This window comes from Nipponia nippon, unplaced genomic scaffold (genome assembly GCF_047370975.1).
Source record: "Nipponia nippon isolate SJK-2023a ecotype South Korea unplaced genomic scaffold, ASM4737097v1 scaffold_6, whole genome shotgun sequence".
In the NCBI taxonomy this organism is placed as follows: domain Eukaryota; kingdom Metazoa; phylum Chordata; class Aves; order Pelecaniformes; family Threskiornithidae; genus Nipponia; species Nipponia nippon.
In genome coordinates this window covers 41,123,874-41,150,697 of record NW_028262380.1, presented here as the reverse complement: position 1 = coordinate 41,150,697, position 26,824 = coordinate 41,123,874, and the positions used below count along the sequence as shown (strand labels likewise).

At 44.2% G+C, this 26,824-nt stretch overlaps 2 protein-coding genes across 2 annotated transcripts; one reads left to right on the top strand and one right to left on the bottom strand.

Moving 5' to 3' along the window:
- Positions 1 to 1,209: 1,209 nt before the first annotated feature.
- Positions 1,210 to 8,485, top strand: SAP30 (Sin3A associated protein 30). The gene is made up of 4 exons (XM_087737458.1): positions 1,210 to 1,851; positions 3,225 to 3,347; positions 5,983 to 6,081; positions 8,147 to 8,485. The coding sequence occupies exons 1-4, from the start codon at positions 1,543 to 1,545 to the stop codon at positions 8,267 to 8,269; spliced, it is 654 nt and encodes a 217-aa protein (XP_087593584.1). The 5' UTR covers positions 1,210 to 1,542; the 3' UTR covers positions 8,270 to 8,485.
- Positions 8,486 to 8,623: 138 nt separating this feature from the next.
- On the bottom strand, positions 8,624 to 18,807 carry SCRG1 (stimulator of chondrogenesis 1). Its single transcript, XM_009474797.2, has 3 exons — positions 18,519 to 18,807; positions 13,594 to 13,856; positions 8,624 to 12,012 (listed from the first exon to the last, which is right to left on the bottom strand). Exons 2-3 carry the CDS (start codon positions 13,827 to 13,829, stop codon positions 11,958 to 11,960), a joined length of 291 nt encoding a protein of 96 aa, XP_009473072.1. The 5' UTR covers positions 13,830 to 13,856; positions 18,519 to 18,807; the 3' UTR covers positions 8,624 to 11,957.
- Between the last annotated feature and the right edge of the window lie 8,017 nt (positions 18,808 to 26,824).

The window sequence follows — 26,824 nt, the reverse complement described above, 5'->3', positions numbered from 1 at the left end:
AGAAAAACAGTAGGTCAAAGCTTGCTGCTTCTGCCGCTCTGCTGTCGCCAGCTGAATTGTGACACGGTTTAATGCAAACGCAGCTCTTGCGTCGTCCTGTAAAGTCTCGAAACTAAAAATACTTATCAAGTACTTCCACGGTATCTATTTTAGCTAGCCGTGTGCGCAGCGAGGTCTTGGTTCCTCACTAGCGAAAACGATTCTGCGTTCTCAGTCTGTTTTGTGGTTAAAGTCACCTTTATTAACAAGAAGCCCTTTCCAATGGCAAAACTGGAAACGCGCGCTGCGAGCGGCCTTTGCCCTCCGCGAGCCCCACGGCAGGAAGGCCCGGCGGGCCCCGGGCCACGCGGGCTTCCAAAGCAGCTGCAACAAAGGACGCGGCGTGGGCGGCTCGGGGTCCGGAGACGCGGCCCCGCTCCGGCCGGCGGGACCCGCGCTCCCGCCACGGCTGACAGACAGCGTGGAAAAGAAAGGAGGCAGCGAGGCAGGGAGGGACGGAAGGGGGAAGAAGAAAAAAATAAATCCAAAAACTCGTAGAAAATGCTCGACAAGCAGCCCGAGACGCGCGGCTCGGACCGAAACATCAGAGCTAGAGGAGTAGCGGGGCGGGGGGATCACCGCCGAGGCGCGGGGCGCAGCCGGAGGACCGGGAACGGGCGCTGGGCCGTGCGAGCGGCAGCCGCGATCTCTGTCCCCCGGGGCGGGAGAGCCCGCCCGCGCTCCCCGCAGGGGCCGCCCGGCCTCCCCGCGCCTTCCCGCCTCCGCCCCGGCAGGGCCGGGCTCGGCCGCCGCCGCTCGGCCGCCGTTCAAATCCCAACGGCCGCGCCGCCGGGGAGGAGCGACGAGGGGGGGAGGACGGAGGAGGGGGGAACGGGGCCCTTTAAAAGTGCGCCGAGCCGCTGCCGCCGCTCCCGCGCGGCGGGCCCGGCCTCCGGGCGGCGGGGGACAGGGAGCGCCGCGCAGGGCGGCCCCTCGCCGCCGCCACGGCGGGACGGCACCGCCGGCCCGGGCGCCGCAAAGCGGCACGCCGAGCCCCCCGCCCGCGCTCCCGCCGCCGCCGCGCTGCAGCTCGGGAGCTGTAGTTCTGCCGCCGGGCCGGCGGCGGCGGGGGCGGCGGGGGGAGGAACTGCATTTCCCGTGGCGCCCCGCGGCGGGGAGCCGGCGTGCGCGGCGCGGCGCGGCGGGGCGGGGCGGGGCGGCGGGCAGGTTGCTGTTGTTGCATAGGAAACAGCTGAAGAGTCTCCACATGACAGGGGGGGAAGGAGGAAGTGGGGCGACCCGCGGGGCGCCGCCGCCGCCGCTCCGGTAGCCGCGGGGCTCGGGCAGCGGCCGCCGGCGGGGAGAGCCCTTCCCGTGGCGTGCGGGCTGGCCGCCCTTGAGGGCGGGCTTGCGTCCCGGTGCCGCCGCTGAGGGGAGGCGGGCGGGCAGGGAGCGGGGGAGCGCCCCGCCGGGCCGCGGCGCCTCGCCGGGGAAGTTTGGTGCGGGGCGGGATCCCGCCGCCCTCCCCCGGGCTTCCCGCCGGCTGCGGAGGTGGCGCCGGGCATGAACGGCTTCACCCCCGAGGAGGTGACCCAGCGCGGGGCGGACCCCGCCGCCGCCGCCGCGGCGGTGAGCAATGCGGGCTCCGCCGTGGAGGTGCCGCCGCCGCCGGCGCCGCCGGGGCTGGCTCCGGCCGCCGCCGCCGCGGGCTCGGCGGGCGCCGGGGGTGCGGGCGGCCCCGGGGCCGGGCAGCTGTGCTGCCTGCGGGAGGAGGGGGAGCGGTGCGGCCGCGCCGCCGGCAACGCCAGCTTCAGCAAGCGGATCCAGAAGAGCATCTCGCAGAAGAAGGTGAAGATCGAGCTGGACAAGAGCGTAAGTCCGCGGAGGGGAGGGGAGCGGAGGGGGAGGCAGGCGGGACCCCGGCCGCCGGCGGGGCGGGCAGACAAAAGCGGCCGGCGGGTCCGACCCCAGCCCCGCTCCGCACGGGCCGGTTGCTCCGATGGCTTGGTGGGTTTGGGCCTTTTAATAAAGTTTAGAGGGTTTTTTTTGGCGGCGGGGAAGCGTCGTTTCCCCTTTCCCCCTTTTTTCCGTAGCACGGCGGAGTTGGGCCGGCGCTGCCAGAGCACGGCCTGAAAGTGCTCGCCCTCTGCGGGGGCGGGGGGGGGGGGGAAGCGCCCGCCCCTCCCGCCTGCTTCTGGGGTCCCCTCCCGCCCCGCCGAGGGCCGGGGGCACCGGCTGCCTGTCCGTGCCCCCCGGTGTAGCCGCAGGGGGAAGAAGCGTGGCCGGGAAGCGCTCCTCCTCCCGGGAGCGGAGCCTGCGTGGCTGCGGGCGCGCTAGTTTGTGTCTGTTCCTGGCGCGGGCAGCGCTCGGCTGCTCCGCCTCGCGTTGCAATGCTGCACGTCCCCCCCTTGCCACTGTAGCCGCCGCTCGGCAGCCATCAGCGCGGCCGGCCGGGGAGCGGACCCCGCGGCGGAGGGGGCGGCCGCCCGGCGCCTTTCTGCGACGGGCGAGGCCCGGGCCTTTCGGAGGGGTGCTTGCCCTTCCCCGCCGCCGCCGGGGGGGGTTCCCTGGGGCGGGGGGCGGCGTGGCCGGAGCTCCGTGCGCCCCGAGGGACCCCCGCAGCCCCCCGGCCCGGCCCGGCCCGGGGGCGCCTCGCCCCGCAGGCGGGGTCCCTGAAGGCAGCGCCGTGCTTTCATTGCCGCGATGGCACGCAGCTCTGAAAATCAGGGTTGGTGCGCGCCGAAGAGTTCTCCCAAAGCGTGCGGGTCCGTACGAAGGGAAACTTAAAAAAAAAAAAAAAAAAAAGTGTGTTGCTTGACCTCGCCTAGGTAGTGGAAGTAAAACAAGGAGGGGGGGGGGACATAGATGGGAAATGAGAGCCCGTAGGAAACGAGAGCCGGCTTTTTGCCCTCCAAAGAACAACTGGAAGCTTGGTTTTTGTTTGTTTGCTTCCCGGTCCCCGCGTTGCAATGCGTGGCCGGAGGGAGGGTTGCACTCGCCTGTCTCTGCAGCCCGGTACTAGGGAATCAGTCGATTGCAGCGCTCGGTGTCCTCCGGGCCGAGCCGGTGGCAGTGATCGGTAGCATAACACATTCTTTATTTGGAAGAACCTGGTAGGAAAGCTTCCTGAACTCAGTTAGTGCGACTGTGGTCGGTGAAGGGTTGTCACTGTACGTGCATTTGTATCGTAAGTCTGGGAGATACTTACGTGGATTTGATTGACAGACGCAGTATTACTCTTTTAGGCGAGACATCTGTATATTTGTGACTTCCACAAAAACTTAATTCAGAGTGTGAGAAACAGAAGGAAGAGGAAAGGCAGCGATGATGATGGTGACTCACCAGTGCAAGACATCGACACTCCAGAGGTAGCTAAATAGTTGGGGTTTTTTAATTGTTGTGTTAAGCGCGTTCGTAATGACTACTGAGTCTGCACGGATACCACTTTTCCACCCTTGCAGCTCTCCTTGTTCTGGGCCATGCAGGAAGGGGAAGGCTCCTGATTCACTCGATTCTTAATATAACAAAATCTCACTGAATCTTGTGGTGTATTTTCTGTATTAATTGTGCAGAGTAGAATGAACAAGATTCTCTAGATTATTTTTAAGTGTCTGCTAGTTCTCTCAGAAAATTGCTATTTTCCACTTTCTCCTTCTTAGTGCTTCCTCTCCAGAGTGGTGCTTTGCCACATATCAGCAAACTCTGTCTTCTGCAGGAGTTAACAACTTGAAGGGAATTGCACATAGGGCTTGAGATACAAATGCTTCACTGCCCCATCCTTCCAATCCTTTCCTTCTGTGCTAAATGTGTTGCAGATGTCCCTTGCAGTTATTCCATCGCCTTAGTCTAATAGGAAAGTTTGATGACGGTAGCTCTTTGTTTTTACCCCTTGTTGGAGGAAGAGATTTTTGGGGAGCTGTGCTAGAAGGGAGTGGAGAAGGACGATGCTTTTCCACCCTGTTTTTGCCACTGCAGACCAGTGAAACGTCACCCATTATAAAAGTGAACTGCAGCTTTCAAATCTCTTGCATAGTATAGTGGGAGAGACTGCACCTAAGGTTCTTTTTCCTACATGTGCTCTGTATTGTTTCTGCTACAGCCTGGCTTAGCAGGTGCTCTTCAGCGTGTTCATTTTGAGCAGAGGCTGTCATGCCTACCTGGTCCCTGCTAAGAGGGATTTTTTTAAAGCATTCTTCAGAAATTGCTCCGTAAGCGTTAATTTAATGGCATCCTTATGGTCAGCATCTGCAGATATCAGCAGCGTAAGTGACGAAACTTTGTGCAAGAATCCTTGCCTAAAGGCACGTGGCTCTGGCTAAGAGGATTTTAGGGGACTGGGGGTAGTTTGATGCTGGGCTGTGTTGTTTGTCTGTTAAATAGGTGGGATTGCTTCTTTGAAAGTTCTGTCTAAAGCTAATGTTCTGTGTGACTTCAGGTAGCTCTCTGGCACAGTGGTAATCACAGCTCTCCTGCAAGCCTGTTTTGTTTTTTCATGCAAGAATTATAAAACACGTCACAACTAATGGATATCTCTAGAACAAGAAAGCAAGCTTTTTTTTTTTTTTAAACGGTACTACTGCAGGAAAGAAAACTGGGAAGTATTTTTGAGAAGCTTCAGCTGGCTGTTTGGACAACGGCAGTATGTTCATCCCATGTGATTACTGTATGCCTTAAATGCCTGTTGGCCCTTGACCTTCTTTATTTTCAATTGCTATCCAGTTTACTAAAGGAAAAAAAAATACCATTCTTCTGAAGACTTGTGAGGCCCTCCTGTTTCCATCTCAGTCATGATCATCATTACCTGTTAAAGTGATTCCTACAGGAGGGGAAGAAGCCTCTGTAGTACTGTTAGCTTCTGGGACTTGGTGGAAAGCTGCTGCTGCTACTCTGCGTGATGCTCTAGTGTGTTGGTTCCCCACTGTGACTTGAGAAGTGGAATTTGTGCTGTGTAAACTTTAGAATACCAAAGGGTGCCCAGCCTCTATCCTGCAAGGCGGCATCACATCAAGTCTGGCCGGGTTACCAAGTATGCAGTAGCACCATTGTTCTTTCAATATTCTATAGCTGAGGCCATTAAATGAATTTAAAGCAGAAGTGAATGCCTTAACCAATCTGTAATGCAGTAAGTTTGGAAAACACTGCTGTAATTGCAACTGATGTAGCAGAATTTCTTATTCAGCCTGCTTTCTCAGCTTGCTTTCCCACTCAGTCATCTGATTAAGCTCTCTTATGTTGTCAGGGAGGGTGGGAGGGTAAGCTGTTGCTGGGAGAAGTGACTGTTGATCAGAGCTCATGGGATTCAAAACTGAGGGAGTACTGGGTTAACGCTGTGTATTTGTATCCCTAAGAGGACCTTGTGCAATTCTCTCAACTGTCAACTCGCGCTGAAAAATAGTTTTGGACAACTATGCCCATACACATAACTCCTGCGTTGTGCTTATGTAGCAGGGACATGTTTGGAGAGCAAGAGCAGCTGTTTTCTCTCACCTCAAGCCAAGAAAACTTCGTGCTCTAAACATTTTCTTGATTCTAATATCTGCTATCTCATGGTGCAGATGTGCTATATCTTGCATGTAACTTGTGTAAAACTTGATGGCTGAAATCACAATATGGGGGCCTCCTTTGAATCAGCATTTTCATAGATGTTATGTGAAAGTTGTTACTGGGCTTTGTGTTATCATGCTTGAACTGGGGAACAAACCAAAAACCCAGAGCTGATTAAAGTAGAATAATGAGTTCCAAATATTGTCCACAGCTAAAGGGAGGCAGAGCCATACGTGGTAATGATAAAATCCTCTTAAACCAAGCTGGGATGTTTTCCTTTCCGCTGGAAGGTGCGGGGTGGAGTTTGCTTTTTGTGAAAATGACATCTGCTGAGCTGATGATTTACGCTTATGTATCTTTGAGACTCCAAAATGTTTTTGAGAGGTGAACTCTTAATGACTGAATCCTTTTCAGTTACATTAGATTGTTTTCCTTCCCCCCTCCCCCCTTTTCTTCTAGGTTGATTTATATCAGTTACAAGTAAACACACTTCGAAGGTACAAAAGACACTTCAAGCTACAGACCAGACCGGGACTTAACAAAGCACAGCTTGTTGAAGTACGTATGAGTGTTTGTTCCATAATAGAAAATGCAACTTGCTATGGCATGTGTTTTTCTATACAATGTGATCCTTGCATAAAGAGGATATGTAATCTGGGTTTTAGGAGAACAAAAGAGAACTGCTTATCTAGCTTCCTTCATTGGCCACAGCTCCTGAGCCAAGTAAATCAAAAGTAAAAGTTCCTTCCAGAGGAGGGACTCAAGTTCCGAAAGGAGTGTGTGCTGCTTAAAAACAAAGTGTTGCGCTGGAACAGTAGGATGATCTGCGTGTCCCTGAATATCATAGAATCATGGATTTATAGCCTGTGCATCAGTCACACCTTCACCCTAAGTGTCCTGCTGAAAAGAACTAGAAACTGAGAGGTGGCTGTGAAGCTCGAGCAAGGTTCAGACTTTGCTTTAAAAAGCTAGGTAATACAAACATAGGCATTTCTGTGTATGTACAGTATGGAAATGTGAAAAACAGGCTTCTATTGATAATTATGTTAATTGAAGCCACAGGAATCTGTCATCAGAAAAATTGAACTTTATGAAATTAGGTTTTTATCAATGTTTCTAAAAGTGATGAAGCTGTGTGTGAGTACAGCTGCATGCAAGCATCTTTGCTGCATGTGAGTGTAATTTTAAAGGAATCATTCTGCGCTGCAAAGATGCAGTTACAGCGTGCTGATGTAAATACATGGGAGAACTGGTGATCTTGTCTTAACAGGCAGATACAGCAACTGTTTTTTCACTTTTGTGCAGTGATACCCTCAGTTGTACTTTGGTGCAGACATTTTGTTGTTCTCTCCCTTAATCTGTGTGGATTAAAGGCAAGGTCCTTAAATGTGTGGGAGATCTCAAGGCTGAGCTATAAAAGAATAGTGCTGCTGCCGCTATGAGTAAGAATTTAAAATAAGTCTTCTATTTTCTTAGATGTGAGCTGAGGTACAGCTAGCTCTTGAATTAGCAGGACTGTGATTTGAAAAAGCACAAGCAGTATTTGCTCTGCAAAACTAGCATTTCTAAGGGTCTGGTTTAGGTACATCTCATGAGATATTTGCGGTAGCTTATGCTTCTTACACTGCTTGATGTGAATAGGCAAAGCTTCTGCCACGTGCTTTGGTTGACCTGCAGGTAATTGTGAGCCATAGCTGCAGAATTTCCTTAGTTTACAGTGCGTGTGATTCCTTGTAACCTGGCCTAATGTACAACAGACACTCCTCTAGCTGTTACTTAGAAGTCTACTTTAAAGGACTCTGTCAAACTGTTTCTCTGTGATTTTTTTTTTTTTGGGGGGGTGGGGTTTAGAAAGCTTTCTAACTTGCTAATTATGCTAAACATACTTGTACCCTGTGGTAGTTAAATGAGCAGTCTCATTTTTCTCACTTCCTCGTGCTAATTTTAATCTACCAAAAAGCCAGAGAATAGTCTTAGGTAGGTATAATATTTTGAGTGCTTTCTTTTAAAGCTGGTGCTCATTTTGATGAAGGGAAAGACTTCTGGAACGACAAAAGTGATTCGAGACCTGTTTAGATTGTCACATTTTAGCGGTTACAACACGGTGGATTTTCATTGATAGCTCTGTTTCGAAGAGCTGAATGTTTAATTGTAATTCTCAAAGATTCTTATATTGGTTTAGATGTTTCTATACATGACTTGATACAGACGCATGCTCTCCCCCGACCTGAGTGATAAGCAGTAGCCTCTCATTTCTGTGCTGTAGCTCTGTTGGTATTCTATAGTCATTACTTGCTTTATAGTCAAGTTTTAACTACACAGATGTAGTGATACTCCCATGCTTGTTTTGAGAACTCTTGTTATTTATTTTTTTCCTGAAAACTTTATGGACTTTTTACTTTGGAGATAGGGTATAATCTGGTATATTTAGTTCATAGTTCTCAGTTAAATGTTTCCTGTTTACTTTTTTATGACTATTGAAGACTTTTGAGCTTTTCTTTTTTTTTTTTTTAAAGCTTCTTGATCAATTTTTTTAAACTTTAATGTAGTTGATTTAAATCTGAATCTTCAGTTTCTGCATGTAAGAGTGGTTATTTAATTTTCTTGCATTCTTCCTTTATAGATAATTGGCTGCCATTTTAGGACAATTCCAGTGAATGAAAAGGACACCTTAACATATTTCATCTACTCGGTGAAGAACGACAAGAACAAACCAGATCTAAAGATGGATAGTGGGGTTCATTAGATGGAAAAGGTTGGGACTGAGACTCAGGCCGCACATCAAAAGACTGAGGGTTTTTGTTGATATGCAAAAGCTTTCTTTGTAACTTTTTTCTCCCCAGAGAGTTTGTCTCTGTTTTATTTTTCATAACCTTGCTGATTTGTTTGAAAACCATCTCTTACGAAACAAATTTCCTCAGCAAAAGTATTTTAAATAAATATCACTGATATTGTTGCTCAAGTGGGTGTGTCTGTAACTTATTTAGTGAGTTACTTGTACCTAATAGTTAAGCTTTGACTAATTATGTAATAATATTAAAATATTTTTCAATTAAAGTGTGCCAAGGACATATTTATGAATGTACTTCAAGTTCTCATGATGCAATGCCTTAAAAAAAAAGCTGTAGCAGACTTGGCAATAGGTTATTTTTCCTAAGGTAAAAGGCTTTAAATGACAGTTCCAGTTGTTAGCTGGGCAGAAATGGCTGAATAACGTTTTCTTCTTTCTTCCCCTTTGGAAACAAGAATTGATGGGGGGTTTTCTGATTTGTTTATTCATCTTGTCACTGCTGGGATATGTGCTTCCAAGCACAGAGGCCTTCCCGCTCCTATATTAAAATGGAAAAAAATGCAGCTCTCAAATTTCAAAGCTATAAGTACGGATGAAAAGACTGCTGCAGCTTACTGTGCTGAGAAATCCTTCCACTTGGTAGAAATACTTTAGCTGCTGACTTTTCCATTCATCTACACAGAATGCGGCGAAGAACTTAATTGGAGAATGGAAGACAGAGTCTGTGCTGGGTCAATATGGTATCTTCTAATAGGCATACTGCTGCTTTTTCATTGCATGCATTAGCTCAGGCCTGTTTAAAAAAAAAAACCAAACAAAACTAAAACGAAAACTTATGGTAACTTTTGCTTTTCATTTAATATCTTAGTAAATTCTGATGTTGAAGACAATATTATAAATGACTTCTTGTATTGTCATTTAACTACTGTGCCAGTCTAAATGTGTGGTATATGGAATATGATTTCTTTCTGCTTTAAGCTGTGTACATAGGTTGAAGAAAAGGCGGAGGGAGAAGAGTTCTCATCTTAAAGCAGAGGAGGACAGAGCTTCAGCCTGTTCAGTTAGCATTTGTTGCAACTCTTAACCTTATCAGATGTTTAAAAGCTATTTCTGAATTTGGGAAAAATGAGAAAGCAGTATTTCTATGGTCTAATCTGCTCAATGTTAATCTTGTGAGTTTTTGAAAACTACTACTTTGCTGGCATCACTGCAACTAAGATGCTCCATTTTGCTTTTTTGACCCGTGACACTCACCTAGAACTGAATGATGACAAGCCCTAACTTCAAACTGGCTGCCTTCCCAGTAGCTCTCAGTGGCCTGATTTCTTTCACTTGCAGTGTCTTACGTATTTCCACAATAAAGCTCTGTGGTGTTGGCCTAAGTTCAAGAGGGTTAGTGATATCCAGCTAGTGGCAGCTAAAACTAGTATTCCTTTGAAGAGATGTTGTAGTACCCAATTCACTACAGTGACTGTAAAGTTGTTTGCTGAATATCCTTTGCACAAATTGAGCTCGTCATCTTCAAAGTACTAGCTGGAGAAACAGCCAGGGAACCTGGCCGTGGATGGAACAGCTGAAGGAGAAAGGCTTTTTCTCTGATTGCGTGGCAGGGGTGAATGTTCGCGCCTAGGCCTGGCGGGACCTGTAGAAGCAGCTTAGGGAGAGCGGGGAGAGAAACAAAAGCAAGTTTCTATGGGAAGTCAGTCTTGAAGTAGTAGCCGAAGTGATCTTATCCTGCTGCATGTGGAAAAGTGCAAAACTTTTCTCCAGTGAATTATGGATTTTCCTTAGCCAGGAGTGGTGGAAGGAAAGTAACTGGAAACCACCTACTAACTTCACTACCCAGATTTGCGTCTGCCTTAAAATTTTTGCTACTGCTGCTTTGGAAAGCTGTGAATGCCAGGCATATGCAACATGATTCATGTAGAAACTAGATGGCACAACCAACAGAAGTTACGTGCCCTTATTACTGCTAGAAGCTTATAGAGGACTCTGCACTAGAGCAGATACCATATGTTTTCTTAGCAGAGCACTGACTTTGGATATTTTGACTGTGGCTTGCCAGATTTATGGGGGTTTTTTTACCCTTAACTGATGATTTGGTAGGAAGCCCAAATGACTCAGGAATAATTACACAAACCAGGCTTAAAAAGCCTGGTGACACAAACTGTTTGTTTAATAGTCAGTAGCCTAAAAATTATGTGGCAAAAATAGTACACACAGATTTACTTGGAACGTTTATTATTAGCTATGTATAATCACCTCCCTCCCCCACTACCCAACCCTCGTTTACTAACAGAGGAAGAAAAACAGTCATTGTGGTATTTCATACTGCATGTGAAATAAGTCTGGTAAACTGGTGGTAGCAGTTTTCATGGTGTAATATTGTAAGGTTATTAGACGAACAGTACACTTTATGAAGTGGAAAAAACCTAAATATTTACTGAAATGTACTATTTACTAAATATTTACTTCAGTTCCACACATTCTCCATGTGACTGACTTGATAGCTGAAGAGTTTTTATATGTAAGGCAATAAGCCAGGCTTGCAGGCAGTAAGGTGGCTTTCCTTAAACTTACACAGGGACATAAGTTATTGGCTGTTTTTCTCTTCCACTGTAATCGGTATTGGCACATGTTGAGAGGTGACTGTATATCTGCAGCCTAGCTCACACTACCTCTTAAACATTAAGATGATTACTTCTAATATTTTGATACCTCTTTGTCTTCACTTCCCTAGCTATTTCCCTACAGGGCTAGCCTGAAAATAAAAAGCCAGCATTTTAACTTAATTCTGAGGTACTGTATTTCAAACAAGACTTGATTAAAAAAGCTGCTTGAGTGTGGATTTTTATGTTGCCTTAACAGACCTTGCATAAGCCCCATCCTCTTTAGACGTCTTTCTGAATATATATACACTATTGTAACTGTTCTACTATTTTAAAAGTTCAATGTTAAGGCTAAACAATTTAAGGTTTTACACATTCCGTAGTTAATGCAGGTGACCAGTTAGGCATAATTAAGACCTAAGTGTGCTTTAGTACTATGAACGTGAGTTTTGACTTTTTTTTTTTCACCGTGGAATTTTCAACTATGAATGGTGAAGGTTTGCCTTTTGTATGCGCATGTATTTTGTTTAAGATGCCTAAATAGAACGTGGGAAGCTGTCTGCAGAAGTGCCAGGTACTGAGTAACTTCAGCTTAAAACAACATTAACTGTGTGGTGGCAGTAAAGCAATAGAAAGCTGCACTTGCAGTAGATTGCTACGAGGGTCATGTTCTTAACCACATGAAGCCTTAAGCTTGGAGTTTCCTCATCAAAACTAGTTGAGAATGTTGTGCTGAGTAACATGAGTTAGGCTTTTCACTGGAGGATGCCTGTTAGGATGCATTAAGAGCTTGTACAGTCTTTTACACCGTTACAGAAATTAAGGCAGCTACCACAATTGAAAGGAAGAACTTCTTACATATTTGAGATTCCAAAAAGGCATAGAAAGAAAATTTTTCTACAGTGTAAAAAGAGGCACTGTCTTGTGGTTAGGAAGGTTTTTTTGTTGGTGGTGGTTTTGTTTTTCCCCTGGAAAACATTATTGCATGATTGTAGAATGATGCCTGTTGTCTTCACCAGCAGACTTGATGGGCATCACTGACTGTTGCAGGGAATCACAAAAGATATCTTTGGTCCGAAGAAAATATCCCTGAAAGATATTACCAGATATTTGAATAATTAGATAATTGCTTTATCAGAGCTTTAACATGACATTCATTTCCAGTTGTGGGGTTTTTTTTAGCTTTTGGTGGGATATATGTGGAATTGGTGTGTTTGTGGGATGCCCTTCCAGCAACGCAAATGCAACTGCAGGTCTGTGTGAAGATACCGTATTTCTACCTCTGCTGGCCTGGTTTGGAAGTGATGGCAAATCTTTCATTGGCTGACCAGAGCGCCAGGACTCCCCTGGTATTTTAGCTTTGAGAAAGTGAACTGACCAAATACATAATTTTAGAAAAATAAAGAGCTTCCGCACGTGCACGCATACTGTTTAGTGCAATTTGTCCTGAGAGCAGACCTGCAAAGTAGGTCTTCAGTACCTCAAGATGGTTGAAGAAAGACCTCCTTATGTATTTGTATCAAAGGAAGAGGCTTTCTTAGGCTGCTCAAAGCTCAGAGGTTGAAGCTGGAAACTCAGTGCGCTTCAGGGTGAGGACACCATATCTGTTTTTAGGGAGAGTGAAATACAAAGAACTTATTTAAGCCCTGCTCTCAGTTTGAATATGAGGTTTCTAGCTTTAGAAGTTGTTCCCACTTGGTTCAAATCTAGTCCCCTACAGGAGTGCTGAAAAGTTGCCTTTTATTGGGTTTTAGGGGACTTGAGAAACTTGGGTGGCAAGAGGAGCACAGGCAAAAAGTCATTTTTGCTTGCCTATATAATGCCATCGCATTATATTACTAATACTTAAGTAAGTATTAGTATTAGTAAGTTTTGAAGTGTTGATATTTTTAATCTAAATTTCCTGAAGAAAAAATGTTGCTGGAAAGCTGAATGAAATAGTACCTCTTAATACATTTTATTAGTTCAAACCAGTATGGGCTGGTGGGGTTTATTAACTCCATACTAATTTTGTTGCGATATACCTTCTTTCTGTAAAACAGCAACTAAAAACCCACATTCAGTGAGAACTTCACCGTTCAGCTTTGTCCGCAGTGCCAGCGAGCCAGAGAAGTGTTGATGTTCTTGGGCTAAATCTTTTCCCTCCCTTGCAGGCATTTGTGAACCTCTGTTCCACCCGGTGTGCTTTCCTACTTCAAACAGCTGTCTTTACAGAATCATTTATTCAACTGACGTATGTGCATATGCCTTAGAATAGCAATATGGTTCTTTACCGTGGAACAGAAATCAAATGGTTTTGTTTATGGTCCTGAAAACATCTTCATTGCGAAGTGCTGTGAATAGGGATTTGATGTAGTTCACATACTTAGTTTAGATCAAACAGAACAGTCATAAGTTGGGTGATTTAAATGCTAAAGTCCCCTATAATAGGATGTGCAGATTTACAAAATATGTTAAGCAAGTCCTAGGTGAGCCCCTGAAAAACAAAAACTGAAAACTGGCAGCGTATCAGGTAATTGGCTATATCCTGTTGTGATTTCAAACCATCTGAAGTGATGCATTTCTTGAAAATGATAGCTTATTCCTCCAGTGGAAACTGTGAAACGATGGAAATACAATGGGTGGTGATACGGAACTGTACACGTGTGTATGAAACGAACACGGCCTTACTTTGGGCAGCAGAGCAATTCGTTCCAGTTGCAGTAACAGATCACCTCGCAGCCCTTCCCTTCCCAAAAGTGGTCTTGCAGACCATCATCAATTTGTCGAAGGTCCTCCGTGCCATCGGGGATGTTGTGACAGTCATGGTCTTTGAGGGCCCTCTTGTAACAAGAGGGACGCCAGGAAGGCACCGCGGGGGTACCCAGCAGGGCACTCAGCAGAAGCAGCGCCGAGACCATCTTCATTTTTGTGAAGCTTCCTGCAGCAGGGTGCTAAAGAGAAATGAGGTACGTGACACAGGTATAGCTGTTGAACAGATCTCTTTCCCCAATCTGCTTTCTGGCTTGCTTTTTTCTTTTCTTTCCTGTGAACTTTTGGAGGTTTGAGCCTCTGTGCCGGAGGGTGTTTTCTCCTAGGAGGTAAATAATATTGCAGCAGAATTGGTATTCATTACTTTCTGTACAACCTGGGGAATCCTTTCATCGGGAATTGAGGCTTCTGCTGCTGGCAATTTTGTTGTTTCTTTGGCCTCTCACCTTGAGAAAATTGCTTTGAGCTGGCTTTGTTCTCTCGGTGGTGTAAGCGAATGTATTGATTGCTACCAAACCAGGGGAAAATGTCTGGGTGTGTTTCCCTGCCTTCCTGGCCATTTTCCCTGTCAAAACAAGAGTCACTCACATAAAATTAATGGTATCTTTCCCCATAAAAGTTGTGGAAAAACTGTCTGCTGATTGAATCCACTCTCATGGACTGCTCGAGAAACTGAAGCATTAAACAGCAGAGGAGGCTGAAGCTCTCTGCAGTGCTGTCCTGGACGGTGGTCTCTGTGATTCCTACGCTGCAGGCTCTGGTATGATACAGCATTGCTGAGAATTTTCTCTTTTTTAATTTTTTTTTTTTTTTTAGTACTGCAAACTGCTTAGCTGAGTCTGGCTACAGGAGGTCATTATGGTTTAATTGATGCTGCTTTTTAAAATTCGGGATAAATTATCCCTCGCAAAACTCTGCTGTTGGTGACTAGGCTTTCCATCGTCTGCATGAGCTTGTTTAATGCTGTCTCTGCTATTCTGTGCTGCTTTGCACAGACAGGGACTGTGCCACAAAGCTTTGGATAAGGCCCTTGAACTTGCATTCACTTTTAAACTAGCATTTAAAACAATGCTTCAACCCAGACTTTATTGGTATTAGGAGGGACAGTGGGTTTTTTACCTTTCCTCATGCTTGAATGAAAGGCGTCTGATACCTTAATGAATTTAAGTAGGAATTCTGCTCTGAAAACTAACCGAAAGCAATGGTCAGCTCTTCCCAGCGAGCTCTCCCTGCCTGCTCCTTGCTGTACTTGTGTTAGCCTGAAGAAGGGCTTTGCTGCTCTTCACCCTGTTGGCGCTTCAGAGTCAATCCCCTGACACGACAACATTGTGGCCTGGTTCTAGTCTTTCTTGTGGGGCTGCAGAATAGAGTGCTCTAGACTAACCCAAAAATAGCTGGGAATAAAGCAACATCTGATCAAAGACTGCCAAATGCCAAGTTAAGATGGCAGAGCTGTTATCTAGATAAGAAAAAAAATAAGGCATGCCAGCTGTAAAAGTCACTAAGACCTCTTGGGTTATTTTGTGAAACTCTTGAGGTCACCTTTGAAAATACAAACAACAATAATAAACTATGAAGTGAATACATTTACTGTATTTTGTAGTAATTTTTCCTGGGTAGTTACATCACCACCATAGCTATCTTGCTGATCTTCCATTTCTTCAGCCAATGAATGACACACCAGAGACTCTGGCTAAGAAAATCTGGGAATTTGGATTCATATTAGGGATAAAATATTACACCTTGATGCTCTTTGGTTATATTTTTTCCGTAAGATTTTGTGCAAACTTGTTTTTTGAACACCAGTAGCCAAATAAAATACTAAAAATTGGCCAATATATTAAAGAACGTGACTGAAGTGAAAATAAGCTCTTGTGTATTTTTAAACTTCTGTCATAGAAGCAAAATTCACTGAATGATTCCTTTTAGTTTCCATGAACTTGTACGTGAACTTTTGAGTAGGAGACTCCTATAAACTACTAGTAATGGAGCCTTGGGGATCTATTTTTTAATTACCTTAGAGTGCAGTATTGAATAACATACTGTCTTTATTAGTTTTAGACCTCAAAACTACTTTTCAAATAAAGTAAACATTGTTCTAACTTTGCCTGATGTTGTTTTTTAGACTTGAGTAAAGAATCTGTATTATTATAATAATGGTTTTATTTTGTAGGAGTATAAACACTGCAGTTATGAGGGTTCTGCTCAGAGAAGACTAATGCTTGAAGAGAACAAGTTTGTTTATACTATACCATGATAAATGCCAATGTCAAGGAGTACAATTTAACATTTTTCTGCTCAAATAATTGAGCTTAATTATTTCAGAATTTAATGGAATAAAATTTCTATGAAAGAGAAATTTAGGAAGCAGGGGGTTTATGCCTTTGTTTCCTGTGACTGGATTATTCTGTGAGTTCTTCCCCTGAGGATGAGGCATTCATCATATCTTGCTCTTGTGTACGTTTTTTTTATTCCTAATAATTTGGGTGGTCTTTCCCTACCTGGAGTTCAGCTGGAATGCTAACTTGAATCTGTTGCCAGCTGCCTGTCTGCTCAACATTCACAGGAACTCATTCTGTCCTGAAAACGGGCAGATTATCTATAGACTGTCAAATTGCTGGATTCAAAAATCACAACCTACAGTTTAAGGTAACTCACTACTTGCCTTGGAATAGAACAGGATATTGCTGTAGTGCATCGTCGAGAGGGCTTATATGGATAACTGCTGAAATCAGTATTAGCAAAGTCAATGTGCTGGAGAGCTACCAGGTCAGTTATGCATCTTACCAATGCTCAGCATTGTTATTATTCAGAAAAACCGTTGTATTTATTTCATTACAATTTTATTTCTGCTTAAATATTTCCTCTGTTTTTTTTGCAGATCATTACCAAAAGGAAACTTTTAGTCAAAAGACCTTTCTTCAAAAGGTTATTCCTTTCCTGTGAGAGAAAGGTCCCTATTTGCAGATGAAAGACTGCCAAGGACCTGAAGTGTTTCATCAGCTCCCTGCACAGGATCGATGCTGATAAACTCAGCAGACCTTTCAGATGCAACATCTTTTTCTGACAAACTGCTGCAACTTCTTTTCCTGAGTACGGTTGCACAGATGATGGAATGTCACTGATTGCCTAGGTAAAGAACACAGCTACTATGTGCATATTTATTTCAAAATACATGTCAAAGACCTTATCTGCTTTTGCATACCACAGAAACAGTCTTTTCTGATGAAACACGTCAGGGAAATGTGATGAACAAATCCAATCACTAAGGTGACTCAAAGACTCGTTGCCAGCAAGCACCCTCTTACACTTTGTTATTTTAAAAAACCTTCTGAAAAAGTAGCAACGCCAATCATGCTAAGCCTGACCAGGTTGCTCTATCAAGATTATATTGTTTCAAATTCTAACAGGAGTAAAGCCATCTAAAAATATTTAAAATGAGCTCCCTGCATTTGCATAAGTTCTTTTCAATGAATTACTTTGGTTACTTTGACACAGTGTAAGTAAAGTTTGAAGACAAGTGCAGCTGGGATAATAAGTGCTTTGAAATAATTTGGAGTTTTGTGTAAAGGAAAATTGTTAGTTTAGGAATATGCACGGTGAGTCAGGAATCAGTGCTAACCCCCTCGTTCAGCTGAGAATGCTTGAATTATCCTGCCAGGAATTTGGCACCAAATAGTCTTTGAATCTGCTAGATGCAGAGGTAGTCAGAGAAGACCAAAGAGAAAACCCCACGTTTCAGCTTCCTTGGCCAAGAACAACAGGGTAATATTTCATGAGAAGTGATGCCCTTTAAAGGTCACATGGTATTAGTAGGAGCTCAGGTGTTAGAAATAGGGGAGAGAAATAGGGAAAAGTGAGAAATGGCACAAAATGTGTATTTCAGCACTTCTAGAGATCCTGCATGTTTGGGAAAAGATAAATATTTACAATTTGGTCTATCAACTATTAAATATACCCTTCAGAGTTATTAAGCAATCTGCATCTCCCGTTGCCTAGTGTTGAAAACAAGAAATACATTAACCGGTACACTTTTGGTGTATGATCTTTTCCCATCTGTCCAGTGGCATGTGCTGGGTTAACAAGTTGCACTTCAGGTGAAGCCAATTTAATATATATTTGCTTCTTAATGTGCATTGAGTCCAAGGGCTAAAAATACCTATTCAAAATAAAATGTCTTTTATTATTTGTTTGTCAAGTTTCCATTTCAGAAACACCTGTAAAATGCTGAGCTAAACATTTAATGTTGAGGTGTGTTAGTGCATAATAGTTAGGTTTATTAGTGCATTCCTAAGAAATCATTACACAAGAGCTGCATAACTGATATTATTATGAAGAAGTTTTTTCCATTAAAAAAAAAAATCCTTCAAATCTATTTTGCTTGAACAGTTGGTGCATTGTAAGGACAACAGCTAGTCCACTGAGGATGAATGCAGTGCATTACTGCTTTGTAATTACCATCAATACCATGATTCTTTCCAGAAATTGAGTTCTCATTAAAACCCATTTAGTTTTCTTAAAGACAGCAATTCATTGTGGACACACCTCTCTCCATAGTCACCAATTTTGCAATACTATTGAGTACCGGAAGGCAATATAGTATGTTTAATAACTTCAGATGTTAATATGTAGCATCCAACTTTGAAGAAGAGCAAGATAGTGAAAGAATTATCTTTAGCTGGATCATACCCGTGCATCTGTCTTGAATAGCATCTTTTGCCTACAATGTATCTGCATCTCCCAGATCTTCTCCTGCATGTTCCCATATCTATTTCTAATCCTGTACTCTGTAACTAGCATCAGCAGAACAAGTGCACGGGGATAATTTCAGGAGCAAGACATACCTTTCTCTTCTGCTTCGCTCCCTTTCGCTTTCTTGGCAGCTGTATCTTTTCAGATGTACTCAGAGAGAGCAAGAGCTAGCGGGGATGAGAAGAGGGAGGGCTGATGGGAGATGCTGTACAAACAGCCCTTTGTTTGTCCTGACTTCAGCTTGTGACTGACGTGCTCTCTTCTCCAGCGAGGGGCCAGAGGATGGGCTTCAAGAACTACCTCTTTCACTCACTGCCAACCTAGATGAGGGGAAAAAAAATGAACGTATACTTTCCAGCAGGAAACTATTAGTTCATCCAGGACTCGATGAGAAGGTGTCTCCTCAGAGAGCAAAGCACAACATGCAGAACGGGGGAGGAGGAAACACCCCATGGAATAACTGTGTCTTGCTGTGGAGCATGAGCAAGCTGGGGGGAGCGGGAAGGAGTGGGCTACCAGGATTGCACCGGCAGAAGAACGTCGTTGCTGGACAGATGCCTCATTTTGCATTGGGTGGGAAGAACAGACCTCGCCAACAATCTCATGCAGTACTTTGATTCCTGGCTTTGGGTTTCTTTCAGTTTTTTTAAACTGAAATAACAAAAAAACCCTATAATTACTTTAACCAGACTGCTAGTACAGCATACTCAAAGATGCCATGCATTGAGTTCCTTACTGAACAAACATTTAATCAAGAGGTAGAGCATTACATTGCACTTCATAGTATTTCAGGGGAAGTTACTTTAGACTAATATAGCTAATCAAATGATCTGGTATGACAAAAACACATAACGAGGTTCTTAAGTAGAATTGAAGTATTATATATTAATGAGAAAATAGTCTCGGGGTGAAACACGTGTCCTCATTTCTGGTGAAATTTGACCCTCGTTCTATTATGGCCATTCTGGATCTATTTTGTGATGTGGATAGAGAAGTATGATTGCACAAACAGAGTTTGGTTTTCTCTATCTGTTGGGCTGCTTCCAGTACAGAGGTTTGTTATGAGTACAAAAAGGTGCCTCTGCTCAGCTGCCTCAATTTACAATTTGACGTCTTGGTGCTTGTGCAGTTTGATTTATCATATGCCATAAGTGAACTAGGGCCTGTGTAAGAAGTCCATGTCCCATCTTCTGCTGCCTCAGCAAGGTGAGTAGGCAAAGGGCAGAGATGCTTAGAAGCAAACCTCTTGAAACTGAGCCTACCGACTCGTGGTGGTCCCATCCAGCAAGGTATTCCCCCCCTCTGCTGCGGAAGGGCAGCAGGGACAGCAGAAAGCAGGATGTATGGTTGTACCTCCACCTCTAATTCATATATGCAGGACATTTTTTGCCACTGCTGTTACGGGCATAGCAACTTGAAAGGCAGGGAGGAGGTAGCTGCAGGCAGCTGCTGTCAGAACAGGACATCCTTGCCTTTTTCAGGGTGACAAAATGTGTGGCGCTGGCTCTGCTTTTCTACACAAATTCTTTTCTGGTGTGGATCCTGGCCGCGGCAGTCCATGCCTTAAACGAGATTATCCGGATGCCTCTGGGAGTACGCAGTGTTCCAGGGCAGCACTCTGCTGCAGGAGGAGGCTGTGAGCCTGGTGTGGATGTACGTCAGCAGGGGACTGGCTGTAAGCAGGGATAAAACTCAGAGGAGGGAATGAGAGCATATTGTGCTGATGCTCTGAATTTGGGTGCCTTTTTAGTTAATTGTAAATAAATTTTGGTACGAATAACTTGAAGTTTTTGCCAGAAGGTGTAATAAAAGTGTATTAGGATTATTTTCTTGCTGCCCATTTAAGTTCTCTTGTGTTTTCAAGGGATTATCTGTGTTTCCAGAACACATTTTCTCCCTGGGAGACCCCTGTTTGGACAGCAGTCCAGTGAACTGATAGTTTTGTTTATAAAGCGAAGTATTTGAGGAATAGTTTTCTTCAGGAAATGTCCTGCTGCATTTTGAGAAAAGACAGTTCTAACAAAGCTGGTGTTTTGCTGTTTTTTAGGTTTTTTATCCTCTCCCTCCATAGCTCCATGTATGATGTTTTCAGTCACTGAAAACATTCAGGAATGGGAGGAAATTTTCTCCCTCATGATGCTGCTTCAGACTAGAGACTGGGAAGCAAACTGGGATTTGGAGGAAGCAAAAGTTTTAGGGAATTTCAGCAGGGAAATGCAACCCAAGAGGAGATAGAAGGCTGCTGTAGGAACAACTCTGAGGTGTGAAAAGTAAGGTAGTTTATAGGAAAATGCATTGAAGGGCAGGGGAGCTGGCGATGGGAGAAAGCAAAGTGCAAAGCAGTATTTCCAGATCTTACCTCCTTTCCCCTTTCTCCACTTTGCCGCTAACCCATTGCCCTGAATATCTGTTTCTATACTGACTCTGTCTCCCTCCCTGTCTCCAGCCCTCGTGGCCCTGTCTTTATTTTTGGTTTCCTTCTGCCTTTTTGCTCCAGCACCGCGTCCCCAGCGGACTCGGCAGCCGGTGTCTGGCGCAGGCTGGCGGCGTGCCAGCCATGACAGAGGGGTATTGAAAATCGCAGAGGCTTTTTGTTCCCCACCATGGCATCTGGGACCTGCAGGAGAACCGTAAGGAAATCTTGCTTCTTCACCCTCCTTCATCTGTGTAGAGATGGTAATCATGAATCATGTTCAGCTCCTTATATTTAGAGACCCTTTTTGAGATGTGTACGTATCCCTGTTCCTGTCTGAAGAGGTATGGCAATATTAGAGGTAAGATGCAAAGTAGAGCTGCTTTGGCTTTTCCCCCTGCCTCCCCAGGCTGGAGCTGTTGGAGCCAGCAAGAAATGATGGCCCACGAGGAGGCAGTGGCAGATGGAGGCAGGAGGGGGTGGTGACAAGGTAGCAGCAGCAATCCATAGGAGAGAAGTAGTTTTCAAAGGAGAATGGCCCCTGGCAGGGGGAGAAAGAAGAAAGAAAAGGCAGCACTGAAATTCGGCTGCAAAAGCATGGCTGCCTCTGACATATAGCATTACTTTAGACTAAATTTGTGCAATGTGCCCTGGGAAAATAATCTCACTTTTTCATTTCTTTTTTTTTTAAGTACTCAGCATTCTAAATGTGCTTTGCATTTTTAATGTGAGCCACACAGGTTTAGCTTTTTTCTGCAAACAAAAATCACTTTGCATCTTATTGTATCCTTGATATCAGCACTCAGCTCTTTGCAGGCTGACAGTGAGAAATATCGATGCTTCTCCACTCACATTAAATCTTCTTAAAAGATACCACTTAACCTATGAGTCAGCCAGCTCATTAATACGTAGAGTTTATATGAGGAGTTCTATAAGGAACCTCAGAACCCGATTTTGGCAGATGATGCAGTCTAAAACCTGTACTTGAAGGCTGTAAAGGAATGTAAGTATTGTAGGGATGCATAAAGACCTCAGAGACTTAATGCCAGTAGTAATGACAGTGTCAGCATAGCTAAGACATTAACTGCTGTCATCATTTGTTATAGGATCACAGTGGGTAGGGTGCCTTGGAGTCAATTTTCAGCACAGTGGATTTTTAAGCAAAGATAAAAATATTATATGCTCATTTTGCAAATATTCACATGTGTAAAACAAATGTAACTTGCATTGCACCCCTCAGGTCATGTTTTCCATCACTCACCATCTATAACGTCGGTCAGAAAAAGTATTTGAAAACAGTTTTTCGTGCTTTTACTTTGTGTAATTTTATTTTTGTGTCCTTTGTTCTGTTGATGATTGTTTTTAGAAAATGTTTGTGCTGTCAAATACTCTACAATTGCCTTCGCAATTCCTGCATCTGATCATTTGCTTTATACCTTGTACCCGCATTTGCCTGGGGGATTGATTCATCTGAGTTTTCTGGAAGACTGTTCATTCTTTGTTCTGAAGAAGTTGGGGGTACAGTAGTTCTTGTTCATGCAACACTTCTTCTGTCTCTTGCCTTTATTGTTGGGTGCTGCTTTCCTTCCAGCGGCTCTTCTCTGTGGAGTCCCAGAGCCCCTCTGTCTCCTCTCTCTCTGATTTTTGCCTTCCTGGTTTTGCTCTTAGTTTTCTCAGTTTTTTTCTGCAGGCTGCAATCTGTGCTTGGTTAAAATATGCAACACAAAGCACTGGGCTAATCAAAGGCATCTTTTAGTGTATTTCCTCAGATCAATGGCCTATTGGCATGCTCAGGCTGTTGCTGCTTTTCTATGAAGGCAGAGAGGATGCAATATATTCAGAAGCTGCTGATGCTATGAAGTATCAATTCCAGACAGGCCAAATGAGTTAATGTTGTAGGTGTGTATGTATAAAGTCTGGTGTCCCAGGCTGGCGAATGAATTTGAATGTATCATGGAAAAATTACTCTAAATAGGGAAACTGTTCCCAGTTACCAGCCATCACAGATACTGGTTGTCTGATACCTAGAAATCCATGCCTGGTCTGATTCTTTGTCGATTCAGAATGTTATGGGGTTTTGTTTGTTTGTATTTTACTGCTTTGCTAGGAATTAGCTATTGATACTTAAAGGCACTTGGCCTTGAGGGTGTGAAGCGTTCTGCAGCTGTTGAAGTTGGTTGGTGCCAGGAGTCTGATAGAAAACCGAGATACCTTTGCCTCTATCACCTGTGCTAATTTCTCTGTAGTTAAAAAAAAAAAATGAAAAAGCCAAACAAAAAACCCCAGCGTATGTTAATTATAAGGTCTGTCTGAGTTTTCCTTAATCATCACCACTAAAAACATTAGAGATACTACACTGACTTTTGAAGTCCTTGACCGCACCTCTGCCTTTTTCCTGTGACAGGGTAGCTCTGACCCTACACAAGGCTGCTTGCTGGGTGCTCAGCTGTGGGGTGTTGCAGAGAGACTGTAAAGGCTCATCCAGCCCTCAGCCTGTTACCCCTGCTGCTCATCCATGTAGTCACTAACAATATAACCAGCAGAGACCTGGAAAGTATCAAGTGTGACTGCGTGGGGCAAAAGCATCTTTGCCAACAGGCTGGCCAAGCTGGTGAGGAGAGCTTTAAACAAGGAACAACAGGGGACGGAGATGGCAACCCACAATTGAGTGAGGAAGTGGTGGCAACCTCAAGAAGCTTGCAAAAGAAGCAGGAGCAGAGGGAGGAGACCATGCACCTAATGGTTAGGCTGCCACTCAAAGGGTCTAGAGAAACAGGCTCTCAGGAACACCATGATGTTCAACAAAAGCAAATGCAAAGTCCTGCACCTGGGGAAGAATGACCCCATGCACTAGGATAGGCTGGGGACAAACTAGTTGGAATGCAGCTTTAAGGAGTAGGACCTGAGGGTCCTGGTGGGCACCAAGCTGAACATGAGCCATCAATGGACCCTTGCAGCAAAGGCGGCCAACAGTATCCTGGCCTGCATTAGGAGGAGTGTTGCGAGCAAGTTGAGGGAGGTGATCCTTCCCCTCTGCTCTCCACTGGTGAGACACACCTGGAGTGCTGGATCCAGGTCTGTGTGACCTAATATGAAAGAGATGTGGACAAACTGGAGTGCATCCAGTGAAGGGCCACAAGGGTGATTAAGGGACGGGAGCATCTATTGTACGAAGAGAGTCTGGGAGAGCTGGGACTCTTTAGCCTGGAGAAAGGAAGACCCAGAGGAGATCTTATCTCTCTATCTAACTAACTAAAATTACCTGGTGGGGATTGGGTAACAAAATGGAGCCAGGCTCTTCTCAGTGGTGTCCAGTGACAGGACAAGAGGCAACGGGCACGAGCTGGAACACAGGAGGTTCCATTTCAAAATCTAAATAACTTTTTTACCTGTGAGGAAGGTCACAGTACCCACAGAGGCTGTGGAGAAATCCTTAGAGATATTAAAAACCCAGCTTAATACAGTCCTCAGCAACCTGCTATAGCTGACCCTGCTTGAGCAGGGGAGTTGGACTAGATGGTCTCCAGAGGTGCCTTCCAACCTCAACTACGCTGTGATTTCAGCCCCATGCTCAAATGGAAGTCGGTTAGCAGTTCGGCATAGGCTCCAGAACTGTAATCACTTGTACTGAGTGCATCATCTTGAATGAGCTCGTGTAATTGTGGTTTGACAAAGCAAATCTTTGGTTTGCAAACTCCTTCTGGGTCCCTATCACTGTCAGATCACAGCCCAAGTGCCCTGCGAGAACAGCAACCTCCCAGCGCCGTGACAAGTGACTGCGTATGCTACCATTCGTTTCTGAACTTTAAGTATGAATAGACAATTTAGTTTCCTTAAGAGCCTCTGATGAGGGATTTTTGCCAAAAACTTTCTGGAAGCCAAAGTACTGCAATATAAGCTGAATCACCCTTATCCGTTTAGTCACAGTTCATCTCACAGTGGTGTTCTTCCTCTTGCTTTACCTGCCAGAAATAGTTTTGGGCATATAAAAGCTGAAAGTACTTTTGCCTTTGAGTCTCACCAGAACCTCTTCATTTGTTGATAGATAATGAGCTAATTTTAGATGCTTATTGAGAGGGAAAGGATTTGTTTTTCTAATAACTAACATAGAGTAATGATTACGGTTCTTAAGTACTCATCCCATTTTTGTGAAGTTGTCCATCCAGACTCTCTCATCAAAGGAACTGTTACCTTCAGCATCTATTACACGGTACTTTGGTAACTTCAAATTAATTGACAAAGGTTTTGTATCTGTAAAGGGCTGTAGCTCTGGAGCAGAACTGCTGCTATCTGTACAAGGTCTTTATGATTGCTACAGCTGCTGATAGCAAATGTTACCAATTTTAGGGATAATATGAAATGGCTAGCAAATCCACTAGTGTTAACGGAGCTAACCATGTTCATAGCTGTGTGCTTAGATTATGTCATATCTTGTGAGATTAAGACTTTGGAGACTTGTTAGCTACACCTATGTATGTACCCCAAATGAAGCCCCACACCCAAATGTTATTGCTGTTGGCAGATACAGCATTCTGCAGCCCTCGGAAATATATCTAAAAAAGACAGATCCTTGGCTCTTAGGCAGACATGGCTCTGTTGGAGGATGGAGACGGAGAGAGGAACATCTCCACAGTCCCATCTGGGGACTTCTCCATGCGAAGCGAGACAGTGTGCTTTACTGCTGGAAGGGCTGTCTTAAGTATGCTGGAGGCCTTAGGCTAAATACTGTCTGGGCTTCTCTACCATAATGAATAAAAAAGAATTCTACTAAAATAACTTTTGAATCCAGACTTTTATTCTGGACTCAAAACAACAGGTCAAAACATCAGTGTCTTATGTGTACAAGCTGCAGATTGCAGTCAACTGACATTGAGAAAGACTGCTCCCTAGACTTTTGGGTAGCAAAGCTACAAATCACAGCTGAAACCTTTTTTTGAAGGATATTAGACTTGACGGTCACCAGAGACAAATAATGTGGTTTTATTTGTAACATATGCCAGTGCAGCTCATTTTTAATCAGCTTTTACTACAAAAGAAGACCATTTACTGTTGTAGTTTACTATCATCATAACCCAGAAAAATCCACAAAGGAATGTTATTTGTGGAAATGTGAAATTCAGCTTATCAATCTTTATTGCTGAACAGAAGCTGAATGGGGAGGATGATTATTCTCTTGCTGAGATACACAGCTTACAATGAATACCTTTCACATTGTTCTCCCAGGTCACTATGGTCAAGAGCATTACTTTTCTGATATTATTTTATTTCTTCAATATTCAGAGATGCTAATTAAACTGAAAAAACAAGTCATATGCTGATGTCTTCATATGCCTTTTTTGGTGACCCTTAAGTCAATACTGTATTTGTACTTTTGGTTTCCGTGCGGAACAGCTTCAGTAACTCCTTCAAGGGTACTTAGGTGACTACTTCCTTGTTGTATGTTTCTTGTCATCACTGTAAACAGTTTCCAAGCTTTTAACTTTGTATTTAAATTGAATATGTCAAGTCTTACAGTAGATCTCTGATTTCCAAGGTTTCATAAGAATATATGTCTTTACAAGGTATCTTTTATGAGATATCTAACATACGTGTATATATAGGTCCTCAACTTCTTATGCAATATTCCTTGGGTCACTGGCGTGATTGAGAACTTTATTCAAAGAATAGTCAAAAATACTTTTCAGACTGTCCCTGCTTCAATGGAGACTTAAAAGCTTCATGTTCAGAGTATCTAGAACTGAATTATACTTTATAATCTTTGCACAGACCCTTGATTGTATTAGCAAGATGTGACAGTCGAGTTTTAGGCAACTCTTTAATTTGGACCTAGTAGAGTTCAACGTGTTTTGACAGTAAGTAGCCCAAGAAAAAGGACAATTTTGCATAAAGCAAAAACTATGAAGCAATTTACTGCTGTTTTCAGCAACCTTGGCACTCGTTAAGCTTAAGATATACCCAATATATGGAAAAGACAAAAATAATTTG